Source organism: Oncorhynchus mykiss, chromosome 28, assembly GCF_013265735.2.
Source record: "Oncorhynchus mykiss isolate Arlee chromosome 28, USDA_OmykA_1.1, whole genome shotgun sequence".
NCBI classification, from domain to species: domain Eukaryota; kingdom Metazoa; phylum Chordata; class Actinopteri; order Salmoniformes; family Salmonidae; genus Oncorhynchus; species Oncorhynchus mykiss.
This window is the reverse complement of record NC_048592.1, coordinates 22,940,291-22,954,476: the sequence shown is the minus strand read 5'-3', so window position 1 is coordinate 22,954,476 and position 14,186 is coordinate 22,940,291. Positions and strand designations below refer to the sequence as shown.

At 40.3% G+C, this 14,186-nt stretch overlaps 1 protein-coding gene across 1 annotated transcript in view; it reads right to left on the bottom strand.

Annotated features, from left to right (window-relative positions):
* The window catches only part of lamc1 (laminin, gamma 1), an 80,995-nt gene extending 68,250 nt beyond the window's left edge, over positions 1-12,745 (bottom strand). The window contains exon 1 of the mRNA XM_021589534.2: positions 12,088-12,745. Within this exon, the coding sequence (XP_021445209.2) occupies positions 12,088-12,460 (373 nt within the window). The 5' untranslated portion in view covers positions 12,461-12,745. The remainder of the gene's footprint in view (positions 1-12,087) is intronic.
* Positions 12,746-14,186: the final 1,441 nt, after the last annotated feature.

The window sequence follows — 14,186 nt, the reverse complement described above, 5'->3', positions numbered from 1 at the left end:
AATGTCACAACAAAGTGAAGAAATGGCCTTGTTCCACAGGAAGAGATTATATTTGGCCAGGCAGACAAGGGAAGTCACAGCAGTGAATCTGAATATACCTCTAGCTTAATTTATGTCTGCGGAAACCCAAGTGTTCTTTGGTGAGCAGGACGAATCCAGCACAACCATATCATAATAAAATTGTTCAAATTAAAAAAAACATTTTCAAATAGGCTGCTCTACTCTGGGATATATCTAGGCAGCTTTGTGAGAGGCCCACAAAGCCTAAGCCTAGTCCTCTCTAACATGCACAAAATATAAACTACACACGTTTTAAGTACCTAACACCTATGATTAAATACACAATTTGACAGACTAAATTTCATGAATTTTCACCAAATTTCCATGACCAACAATTGGCGGTGTCTCTGTACGTACAGTTGAAGTCAGAAGCTTGCATACACCTTAGCCAAATACCTTTGAACTCAGTTGCACAATTCCTGACTTAATCCTAATAAAAATTCTGTTTTGGGGCAGTTAGGATTACCACTTTATTTTAAGAATGTGAAATGTCAGAATAATAGTAAAATTAATGATTAATTTGAGCTTTTATTTCTTTCATCACATTCCCAGTGGGTCAGAAGTTTACATACACGCAATTAGTATTTGGTAGCATTGGCTTTAAATTGTATAACTTGGGTCAAACGTTTCAGGTAGCCTTCCACAAGCTTCCCACAATAAGTTGGGTGAGTTTTGGCCCATTCCTCCTGATAGAGCTTGTGTAACTGAGTCAGGTTTGAAGGCCTCCTTGCTCGCACATGCTTTTTCAGTTCTGCCCACAAATTTTCTATATGATTGAGGTCAGGGCTTTGTGACGGCCACTCCAATACCTTGACTTTGTTGTCCTTAAGCCATTTTGCCACAACTTTGGAAGTAAAATGGTCATTGTCCAAATGGAAAACCCATTATCGACCAAGTTTTAACTTGTCTTGAGATGTTGCTTCAATATATCCACATCATTTTTATTCCTCATGATGCCATCTATTTTGTGAAGTGCACCAGTTCCTCCTGCAGCAAAGCACTCCCACTTGATGCTGCCATGGTTGGGATGGAGTTCTTCGACTTGCAAGCCTCCCCCCTTTTCCCCAAAACGTAACAATGGTCATTATGGCCAAACAGTTCTATTTTGTTTCATCAGACCAGAGGACATTTCCCCAAAAACTAGGATATTTTTCCCCATATGCAGTTGCAAACCGTAGTCTGGCTTTTTTTTAATGGCGGTTTTCGAGCAAGGGCTTCTTCCTTGCGGAGCGGCCTTTCAGGTTATGTCGATATAGAACTAATTTTACTGTGGATATATATACTTTTGTACCTGTTTCCTCCAGCATCTTCACATGGTCCTTTGCTGTTGTTCTGGGATTAATTTACACTTTTCGTACCAAAGTACGTTCATCTCTAGGAGACAGAACGCGTCTCCTTCCTGAGCGGTATGACGGCTGCGTGGTCCCATGGTGTTTATACTTGCGTACTATTGTTTGTACAGATGAACGTGGTACCTTGAGGCACTTGGAAATTGCTCCCAAGGTTGAACCAGACTTGTGGAGGTCTACACATTTTTTTCTGAAGTCTTAGCTGATTTCTTTTGATTTTCCCATAATGTCAAGCAAAGAGGCACTGAGTTTGAAGGTAGGCTTTGAAATACATCTGCAGGTACACCTCCAATTGACTCAAATCATGTCAATTAGCCTAACAGACACTTCTAAAGCCATGACATCATTTTCTGGAATTTTCCAAGCTGTTTAAAGGCACAGTCAACTCAGTGTATGTAAACTTCTGACCCACTTGAATTGTGATACAGTGAATTATAAGTTAAATAAATCGGTCTGTAAACAATTGTTACAAACATTACTTGTGTCATGCAAAGTAGATGTCCTCACCGGGCTGGTTTTCTTTTTGTAATCTGTGTTTATCTGTAGACCCTGCCACATACGTCTCGTTCTTGAGCCTTTGATTTGCGACTCTTAGTCTCCATACTGACGCTCTGCTTGTTTGATTGCTTTGCGGGGGGAATAGCTACACTGTTTTCGGTCATCTTTCCATGATTAAATGCTGTGGTTTGTGATTTCAGTTGTACGCGAATGCTGCCATCAATCCACGGTTTCTGGTTAGGGAAGGTTTTAAAAGTCTCCAATGCACTTCCTAATAAACTCACTCGCAGAGTCAGCATATGTCGATGTTATTGTCTGAGGCTACCCGGAACACATCCCAGTCCACGTGATCGAAACAACCTTGAAGCGTGGAATCCAATTGGTTCGACCAGCGTTGGATAGACCTAAGCACGTTTTAGTTTCTGCCTATAGGGAGGGGAGAAACAAGATGGAGTCATGGTCAGATTTGCCGAAGGGAGGGAGGGCCTTGTATGCATCACAGAAGTTAGAGTAGCAGTGGTCTAATGTTTTGCTCGAGCGGGTACAACAATCAATGTGCTGGTAGAATTTACATAACCTTGTTCTCAAACTAGCTTTGTTAAAATGCCTAGCTACAATCAATGCAGCCTCAGGATATATGGTTTCCAGTTTACATAGAGTACAGTGAAGTTCTTTCAGGGCTGTCGAGGTATCTGCTTGGGGGGGGGGGGGGGGGGGAATATACACGGCTGTGGACTATAATCTAAAGAAAATTCTCTTGGAAGATAATGATATCGGCATTTGATTGTAAGGAATTCTAGGTCAAGTGAACAAAAGGACATGAATTCCTGTATGTTGTTATGATCACACCACGACTCGTTAATCATAAGGCATACACCACCGCCCTTCTTACCAGAGAGATGTTTGTTTCTGTCGGCACGACGGATATAGAAACCCGGTGACTGACAACATATCCCGAGTGAGCCATGTTTCCGTGAAACGGAGGATGTTACAATCTCTGATGTCTCTCTGGAAGGCAACTCATGCCCTAATTTCATCCACCTTGTTGTCTAGAGACTGGACATTGGTGAGTAATATGCTTGGAAGCAGTGGATGGTGTGCTCGCCTTCTTAGTCTGACCAGGAGGCCGCTCCACCTGCAGCGATGACGCTGTTTTGGGTCGGCCTCTGGGATTAGAACCAATGTCCAGGGTGGAGGTCTGCCTCGGGAAAGTCGTATTCCTGGTCATAATGTAGGTAAGTTGACGTCCCTCTTATATCCATATAGTTCTTCCCAGCTGTACGTAATAACACTTAAGATCTTCTGGGCTAACAATGTAAGAAATAATACATAAAGAAAAAATGTCCTAAGGACGTGAAGCGAGGAGATCATCTCTGTCAGCGCCTTCTTGCTTGGGCTTAGGCAACTGTATAAAACACATGAGGTCAACCCTCAGTCTGGAGAGCTACTGGGTGTGCAGGCTTTTGATCAAGCTCTGCTCAAAACACAATATAGGTCTGGATTACCAGCTAATTTCTAAATTGTGGTTTGTTAGAGGTGTAAAGGAATAAAAGCTGCACAACCATTAGCTCTCCTGGAGGATGGTTGACCATCCTTTACGTACACTGAGTGTACAAAACATTAGGAACACCTGCTCTTTCCATGACAGACTGACCAGGTGAATCCAGGTTAAAGCTATGATCCCTTATTGATGTCACTTGTTAAATCCACTTCAGTGCAGATAAAGGGAAGGAGAAAGGTTAAAGAATGATTTTTAAGCCTTGAGACATGGATTGTGAATGTGTGCCATTCAGAGGGTGAATGAGCAAGACAAAAGATTTAAGTGCCTTTGAACGGGGTATGGTAGCAGGTGCCAGGGCACCAGTTTGTTGTTCTACTTAAAAAATATATATAGAGAGAAAATGACAACAGTAGGGATTAACATGGGTATCTGGGAACACTTCAAATTTCCCCAGAAAATGCAATGACAAGACCCGGGAAATTACAAAACAAATTCCCAATGTTGGCACTAATGCAATTCCACTATATACACCTGCGCAGCATCATATTAGCAAATAAATGACACATTATCCAAACAAGTTGTCGCATGGAAGCCTTTAGCCTAGCTTATTTACGTCACACAAAGTCGCCATAAATTCAAAGCACACGTATAATTGACACTGCCTGACTACACATGCTACCCGAATGTAGTTCATAAACCCTACAGGAAACCACTACAGCATAGCTTATAAACGAACGAGTGCCTCTTTGAGCTCTCATTGTGACTTCAGATAATTTGGTTTCGGAGCTTATTTTTACTTTGTTATTTCATCATTTGTGTCCTTTGTTAAATGTATCTTAGCCTTTCCAACTTAATTTTTATTCAGATATCTGTGTGACCATCAGAAAAACCTAGGGCGTTAGAAATACAAGGTTCCCACGCTGAGATAATTCATTCACCAGCAAAACAATAGGATGACGGCTCATCGCCCCGTCCCCCACCACTTTAAGATTGGTATAATTTGCAACAGCTGGCCAGTCTTTAAAAAAATGACTGTCTTTTATAGTGTTTGGGAAAGCCTACAAGGAAAATTATGACTTGGGAACCTCAGGGGCCAGAGAAAGACTTTCCCAAAGGCTTTCCCACACTGCTGCGCACCATCTCATCTCTGGGATAGAGAAACCACTTCTGTGTGCTGGCCAAAGCTAGTCTGGCCGTTAACCACCTCCCAGATCACAAAGGGTGAAGTTATGGTGAAGTGTTTCACATCCTGATAGTGAATGCTTTCCGATGTAGGCCTACAGAGGATAGAACATACAAAAGAGTTCAAGCACAACTTCAGTAGCAGAAGATTTGGCCAGTAGTACATTGAAAGCAATATTATAAGTGAGTAGCATTAATTTAACTCTTTGAAGTATACATAGGAATTACATGTTTTTTTGAGTGGACATGCCTCAGTCATATCAAAGTCACTAACTTGGGTTAATAAAACTATTTTACGATTGTTATCTGGATAATAGTGAGAACTGTTCATATCCTGCAGGTGTTCCCTGCACGTTCATAGGAGTAAAAGATTTAACAATGTTTTAACAGTTTGCTTCATTAGATTTACTTCACTAAATCATGTTGCTGCCTCTTGGAATACAAATTGTAACCAACCGTGGCAACCATTTGTGCACTGTTAAATAGCCTAAGTAGGGAGAATCCACGGCATTTAGTAAAAAGCTTCCCTTCTCCTTTAAGGATCTCAACAAATGCCTTTAAAAGTACATTTGAAACAGAAACCTCTAGGGGATGTCTCCCTCATTGTTCACATTCTTCATAGAGACTGACATTTCAGGGCATAGGTGAAGAGAATTCCCCTCAGAGATGGGCACATCATGAATATTCATTTCTCTTCAGCACTGAGTGTGGGCTAAACTGGGGAACAGAATTTGCCTGGGGATGAACTTTCCTGAACTTACCATTCAAACATTATTTTGTAAGGCATCATGTATTTGAGGCCTAGGGATTCAAGAGTGGAGGATACTATATTAGAAAGACAGGAAACATCTTCAACCTCTAGTTAAATGTCTGCTGTGTTGTCAAGTCGGGACATGCCTTCTTCCTGCCCAAACCAGCCCTTCAAGGGCATACTGAGATGAAAGTCATCCAAGCCTTGAATATATACAAACAAAAGCTTAAATCTTAACAAAATAAATATGGTAATTTAACCAGTACTTTTATTTTAAGTGACTTATCATTAACACACAAGTCACTTGTCCCTCCCCAAAAAAGGTCTCACACTATTTGTACATCATTGTACGATGCATGGAATCACTTTACAAAATAAAATGCATTACTATCTTTTTTTTTTTCTTCCCCAGAGAATCAAAACAAACATGTAGCCTACTCTGCCTATTGGCTTCTTTGCCTATTCAAGCCTGCCTCAAAATACAATTTAAGGCTCTCCTGGTGGAAGATTAGCCACCTTTGGTAGCCTATAAAATATTGCAACATTACAATTACAACCAGGGCTCGAACTAAAGGGCGTCCTGTCATCCCTGGGCCGATTAAAAATGTGTCTACGGTTTAAAACAGACTCTGAGACAGTTCTGGGACGACAGATCCAAAATTCATACAGCCACTGCACATTAGAAAATGTAAAAAGCAATGAGGCTGATGCAACAGATCCGTCTGTTTAGTTTAAAATGTTGACAAAGTTTTATTTATTCATATAAGCTAACAATGCACACATGGCTGTAGGCCCCAATATTCCAAAATGCAATTAGCAGGAAAACACCATTCTCAAAAGCGCAAACGGTTTCATGTGATGATATGAAAATATCTGTTAGAAATCAAGAGGGATCGAGATCTGAAGATGTATCAACTAGCATGGGTTACTAATACAAATAGGATTACACATTTTACTGCTGGACAATAAAATAAAGTTGATTTGAAAACCAATAGAACTGGAGAAATATGCTGGTTTCAATGGCATATTAAGCATTTAAATGATTCTCTCAACATTTCTGTGGTCGTTTGTATTTTGACAAGACTACTTTGAAACAAGACATGCTTAATAAAATGACATAAAATAGCCAGGTTAACAATAGAGTTGGAGTTTTTTTTATTTTTTATTACAGGGACAGTGCACATTAATCAACGTTTCAGTAAAAAGTGCCGGTTTTAGCCAGCCGGCTAATTTTCAACCGCAGTCTCTGGGCAGGTTATTAAAAACAATTACAATATCGACAATCATTGAGCAGTGAGCACACACAGAGTAACATAGGACAAGCAAGATGTAGCATACAGACAGAGCAACATAGAACAAAAACCAACAAGACAAAATCCATAAAAGCAACAAAGTGTTTCCACACCTCACAAGCTACAGACAACAGACATGGAAAGCAGCAATACACAGCTAGGGATTATGTTCACAAATCTGATTGACCTTTAGCCATGTCTTCTGTGAATGTGTGATAAGTGGTGCAGTTGTGTGTCTGATGGCAGTGTTGCCCTCTTTGTGAAAAACATGCAGACAGTTGTTTTTCACATTGATGCAAACACAAGTCACTGAGCCACTTTGTAACCTGGACCATTACAGTGGTGAGTTATTGTGCAGCTTGTTGTTTGCTCTTTGCATGCACATATATCACTGTATCATCTGCATACATTTGAACTTCAGACCCAGTATAGACAGAAGGCAGATCATTAATGTACAGGCTGAACAGGAGGGACCCTAGTATTGACCCTTGGGGCACACCCACATCATAGCTAAGAGTGGGCGACAGCTCATTGCTCACTCTGGCACACTGAGTTCTGCCTTCAGGGTATGATTTCCTCCATCTCAAGGCATTGGGGGAAAAGTTGAACTTGGACAATTTTGTGATGAGAATCTTATGGTTAACAGTATCAAAAGCCTTCCTTAGGTCCAGAAACACAGCCCCAACAACGCCCCCCTTTTCCATCTTGGACTTCACATTTTCCAGAAGAAAGCTAAAGCTAACTTAATTGTTAAACGGTTTCAAAATGCTAACCACCTCCACTCAGATTCAAGGTGGGTGATGTGCTGTGTGCAACAGGCACTGTCCTTCACTCTCCGGTCTTGTGACCATTTGATCTGAACAAACCGTGCCTCGAGTATGTTGACAGAATCAAGCCTATATGCCGTTAATTATCCTTTATTATAGCTATCAAACATGACTGGCGTTTAGCATATATTTACGTTATTAAAAGTTTGGCTACATTTTCTGGCGCCTCATGTCAGCATCGGTTTGGAAACGAGGCTGTAGCCAATATGCATATCACCTACACTTTGACAAGTAGGCTTTTATATTTAAGTGAAAATTAAATTAGAATATTATTCCAATTTTGGCCTCTCTTATCCAATTCTGATTGGAGTAATTGTTTGATATTGTGATGTGAGATTTTTTTTTTTTTAACTTGTCCATTGTGACAACTTAATATTCTTCTGGTCTGACTTTTTTTATTTTATTGTCACGGACAAGAGCTAATGTCGAGCCCTGCATCTAGGCCAATCATTCTCTAAAGAATAAAATCAAATGCATAGCCGCACAAACAGCAAGATTTCAAATTAAAATATTTTATTTGACCTCAACAAGCCAACTAGCAACAAACATACTTCGAGTGAGGTCGATGTTTCCTTCAAACAAAGATTGGCAAACAGAATGCCTGCCTTAAAAAGAAGACAGGCCAACCACCTCCACCATTGTGGCTTTTAGTTTCTGAGAAGCAGAATAGGTGCTCAAGCACATCCTTTCCCACTCCCTTAGTCACCTCCCCACAGTGATTCACATAATGTGAACAATCAGTGAACTTATGCATTTAGTGATAATGGGAAACAAACAGAGGCCAATTCATGCCAAGGGTGCCAGCCTTGTGTGCTCTTGTTGTGAGACTTTGTAATCTATTAGAAGGCCTGTATGACTGTACAGAAATGGTTAACTTTTCCCCCTTGGACATACTGTTAACATTTAATAATAGTAACAACTCAATAAGCTTGAAAAGTACTGGTGACTGACAAAATCAAATAAACAGTTTCTTAAATAGTGCTTGGGCCACCCCGAGCCAGAACAGCTTTAATGCACCGTGGCATAGAATCTACAAGTGTCTGGATATATAGGGTTGGGCTGTTTGCAGATTTTCATACCGTCATACCTTTTCTATACCATACCAGGGTATACGGTATTACCGGAAGTGCACACAGTGGCTCTACTTAAAAATAAAAAACAATTTATGCAACCAGAAAATTGGATTGTATATCTCTGCTGTAACCAAGAAGCGTGATCTAAATCAAGCTCTGCTGTAACCAAGAAGCGTGATCTTGAAATCAAGCCACTCAGCTAGCAAGTTAGCTGTAGCCCTGAGTTTGATATAATTGTATTATAGTTTTATTTTATTATTAACTTATAGTTAAAATCAGTGGCATAGCACACACACACATCTTTTAAAAACGGTATTCAAAATCATACCATCTGTATTTCGCTCAAGCCTAGTCTGGAACTCTTCCATTATTTGGTGTTTTATTGGTGGTGGTGGAAAACACGATCTCAGGCACAGCTCCAGAATCTCTCATAAGTGTTCAATTGGGTTGAGATCTGGTGACTGAGGGGGCCATGGCATATGGTTTATGTCATTTTCATGCTCATCAAACCATTCAGTGACCACTCATGCCCTGTGGATGGGGGCATTGTCATCCTATGGGGGCATAGCCATGGTAGCCAAAATAATGGCCCCACCCAGCATTTTATACATGACCCTAAGCATGATGGGATGTTAATAGCTTAATTGACTCAGGAACCACACCTGTGTGGAAGCACCTGCTTTTAAACAACTTTGTATCCCTCATTTACTCAAGTGTTTCCATTATTTTGGCAGTTACCTGTATGTCAGTTAACACAGTAGTGTTCATGCCATTTATAGTAATCACACTAATATCACCAAGACAGCATCAGCAATCCTGAATGTCAGGGCTCATTGCACCAGGAGCTTAGGTAATGCCAAGAGTCAATTGGAATTGCAAATTTGAGTGCTACTTTACAAAAGGAAATAATATTTTACAGAGCTCAATCTAATCTCCCTCTTTACGCATCAAATAGCCTAGATACTGTAATCACACAGGCCAGTCAATGTGGCTACCGGTTACTTTGAAACTGACAGAAACCACACTGTATTATCAAGTGGGTTATCACCAAACCAGAATATGTCCTCCAAACGATACATTACAGTTGAGTAACAATGGCATATGGCAGGGGTCGGCAACTGCGGCCAGCAGGCTGAAACCAGTCTGAGTGACTTTTCAGGGGCCACCCAAAAAAAAACCCACCAGGAATTAACCTAATGATATGTTCCCGCAGCTGAATCTAGTTTCCTACCCCTGGCTATGGTGTGCTTACCCTGAAGTGTATTGTGCTTTGAGCGCGTTATGGCGGAATGTGTAGACTGAACATGTAGTGTTGGTCCCATGTTTCATGAGCGGAAATAAAAGAACCCAGACATTTTCCTTACAAAAAACTGAGTGAAAACTGAGTGATAGCCATTAATAAAAAGAGGAGGATCCCATGAGCTTTCTATAGGCTAGGCCTACTACATTTACTATAGTAATAAGCACATTGGTTACATTAACAACAGGAGTATAGGCTACCTGGGAGGCATGAAAATAAGCCACCGGGGAAAGCGGCCTCCATTCGCAATTGTAGGCTGTGTGTGGAAGCCAGGAGATGCTAAATATGTTTATGTTAATTAACGGTCAATTACCGTGAGACTGACAGTTATTTGCTTTACAATCACTGCTGACGAAATTTTGTGACCGCCACAGCCCTAGGTGCAATAAAAGGCCACTAAATGTCTCAAGTTATGAGGGAGGCACCAATTGGCATGCTGACTGCAGGAATGTCTACCAGAGCGGTTGCCAGAGAATTGGACGTTAATTTCTCTACTATAAGCAGCCTCCAACATTGTTTTAGAGAATTTGGCCGCATGTGTAACCGGCCTCACAACCGCAGACCACGTGTGTGGCGTTGTGTGGACAAGCAGTTTGCTAATGTCAACAGATTTCCCCATGGGGGCAGTGGGGTTATGGTATAGGCAGGTATAAGCTACAGACAAAAAACACAATTGTATTTTATTGATGGCAATTTGAATGCAAAGAGACACCTTGATGAGATCCTGAGGCCCATTGTCGTGCCATTCATCCTCCGCCATCACCTCATGTTTCAGCATGATAATACACAACCCCATGTCGCAAAGATCTGTATACAATTCCTGGAAGCTGAAAATGTCCCATTTCTTCCATGGCCTGCATACTCACCTGACATGTCACCCATTGAGCATGTTAGGGATACTTTGGATCAACGTGTACAACAGAGTGTGCCAGTTCCTGAAAATATCCAGCAACTTCGCAGAGCCATTGAAGAGAAGAGGGACAACATTCCACAGGCCACAATCAACAGCCTGATCAACTCTATGCGAAGGAGATGTCATACTGCATGAGGCAAATGTACACAGCAGATACCGACTGGCTTTCTGATCCAAACCCCTACCTTTTTTTTCCTCCAAGGTATCTGTGACCAACAGATGTATATCTGTATTCCCAGTCATATGAAATCTGCAGATTAGGGCCCAATGTATTTATTTCAATTGACTCATATAGGAACTCAGTAAAATCTTTTAAATTGTTGCGCTTATATAATTTTTCAGTATAGAATAGGTGACTACAGTCCACCAGCTTATCAAAGTTGGTTACCTTAGAATACAAAGAAGCTACAAGGAGACCTGACTAAACCACTCGAATGTCGAGCACTAAAACAGTAGTGCTGGGTGAATACTGAAACTCGTCTCAAATACTTAATGGAAAGTTAATCATTTGAAATTAACTCTAGAAAAAGCACTCCTCCAATCATTATTGGAAGGACAGTTATATTTCAGTAAATAGGCCTGTAGATGAGTCTCCACAACATGTGACCTCCACACAGTTGAACGTAAAATGTCGTCTCACATTATCGTCCATTTCATCTGGCCTACTCTATAAAATCAGTCAATTAGTCAAAGCTAACAAGACCCAGAAGGAGCATTTGATATTCATAGCTCGAGTCTAGAACTTTCAGCTGTGCGGCAGTTTGCGCAAATTCCAGTATGTAAAAGAATGACTAACTCTGAGAAATCCATTCCTCTGGTTAAATGTAATGTATTTAGAGCATGATAACCGTTCTCATGACTGTATACACAAAGAAAACGCAAATATATATTTTAGGCATATTTTACACACAGATAGAATTCAATGAGCAGACAAGGTAAAAAAACTAAACAACTGTTAGCCCACTGTCCCTAAGCCCTCATTGAAACTACGAATTTGTTCTTAACTGACATGCCTAGTTAAATAAAGTTAAAAAAAAAAAAAAATGTATCTACTGATGGCGCCAGGAGCGGTCTTGTCCGCCGCAAATAATTAAGCAGTCAGTGTGTGATTGCCATACATCTCGGCTTGTCAACTGGGATTTGTTTTCAAATTGAAACCAAACCTATTCCATTCTATTCGTGGTTTATATGAACAGTTGTTTCGAGTTCAATGTTTGCTCCGAGTTAAAAAGCCACCCCCTAATCCGTCTGCAGATGAGATGAATAGTGCTCTTACGGTAACGTTAGCTAAACATATTGGACTGTTTTATGCGCTTGAAACATAATATAATCAACACTTACCAAGATGAAGAGTTAGATTGATTGAGTGTGGATACTGGATGCCCGCTAACATAGTTTGACTTTGCCACCAGGTGGTGTCCTGTTGATTGTTGTAATCGGTGAGGTACACAGCACTGTGGTGTTGTCTGCGATCCCTGGCATCGCAGATGTGGCACGACTTGGTGACCCCCGTAACCCCGGTTTGTACGCAGTATTCTTCTGGTGGAGAGCCACAAGTATTGGTAGCTACCACAGTGACATTGAAAGCAGCGTTGACAAACTCTGGCATGCATCGCTGAGGACGACTCGAATCGTCAGTGCATTCATCCATAGCACTGTGGCTGAAGACAGCCAAACAAGTAAATGAAAACAAAACTTGAATAAACCAACCCATTCTCAGCTATTCTAAAAGCCGTTTCAAACTTAAGCTACAACTACACGAATTCCTCTATTACACCTTTGAACTTTCAACTTATTGGTAACTACCCAGTTACCGCAATCTTGATAAAACAAGTAAAACCATACGGAAAACTTTCAATTGCTTCTCCTTAAAAATGCGTTTGTTCCTTCCAGAATTATTGTCCTTGCCCTAAACGCAGACTTCCACGGTCTCAGTGCTTTGTGTCCACCGCCATGGAGAAACTTCAGAAGGAAAATAACTATATCCGACTACACCCTAGGATCTACTGCGCAAGTCAAAACTTGAAAAAAAATCCCTACATCGACTTCCGCGTGAAGGATGCTTTGATGACGCGCCGAATCTAGGAAAAGGAACGAGTGGATGCAGCTCCGATAATCTACACTAACGAGTTTAACATAACATTCTTCAAACTATCGCCACTGTTTTAGTTTTCCACTCTTTTGACAGTGCGAATAGCCTGCCAGAAACACAAAACCGCATAGGAAGAGTGAGCATTTCAATACAACACAATAGACAAACAAAACTTCGACACAGTATCAACCATGTATTATTTATTTATAAACTCGTGTAAAAAAAAAAAAAAAGGGGGGGCCCCCCTTGTACTGCGTACAAACCTTGTACTGCGTTCAGACACGTTAATGAATAAACATATAGGAGTTGAAAAATAGTATCGATACAGATACCTCAAATAGTGTAAAAAGGCCTAGAGTAAGTGTACATATTAAGGCCAATTCCATTTTCGGATTCAAAGAAAAAATAAAAATGTCCTGCTGAGTAATGTTTCAACCAGATTAATCTGGTTGTTCTTTAACGGTTTTTATTCTAAATCAATCCGATTATTGTAGTTATTGACAGTTGTGTAACCTCCCAGTAATGGCCAATTTGAAAGCTGCAATAAAACTTGAGGCGACCCTCAGATAAACTCATTATTCAGATATTTGATGTGACCATACTTGATGTAAAATTAAGAGATTAATATTCTGATATATTATTACTATTTCTTGCCAATTTATTTTTTTTCTTCTTCATGCTAACAGTTGTGCCTTCATGTCAGTAACACCATAACTTTGTGAACTATAAAACAAGATAATACATTTCAGGCATTTACAGCTTACATTTTAAATGCATTTTTTCTTATTTAACTATTAAATGAACCTTGCATTGTTATGCACAGACACTATTTTTGTCAATTTGACATTTATCTCAGGTGGGCTTATTGGTATAGTAGCACAAAAAAACACTCCCTCTATACAGAATGTAAATGGTAATAAATATATATTTTTCAATATGATCAATACTAAAGTTGCATAATATTGTAGTCTGTCTATTTATACCACAAACCATTGGTTTCCAAATATTTTCTGAATAGACTTTGCTATTCTTCTGAAACTCAGTCTATTCTTGTTCTGAGAAATTAAGGCTAATCCATGCGAGGAATTGCCAATAAACTGAAGATCTCATACAATGCTGTGTCCTATTCCCTTCACAGAACAGCACAAACTGGCTCTAATCAGAATAGAAAGAGGAGGGGGAGGCCCCGGTGCACAACTGAGCAAGCAGGACAAGTACATTAGAATGCCTAGTTTGAGAAATAGACACCTCAAGTCCTCAACTGACAGCTTCATTAAATAGTACCTGCAAAACACCAGTCTCAACGTCAACAGTGAAGATGCGACTCTGGGATGCTGGCCTTCAAGGC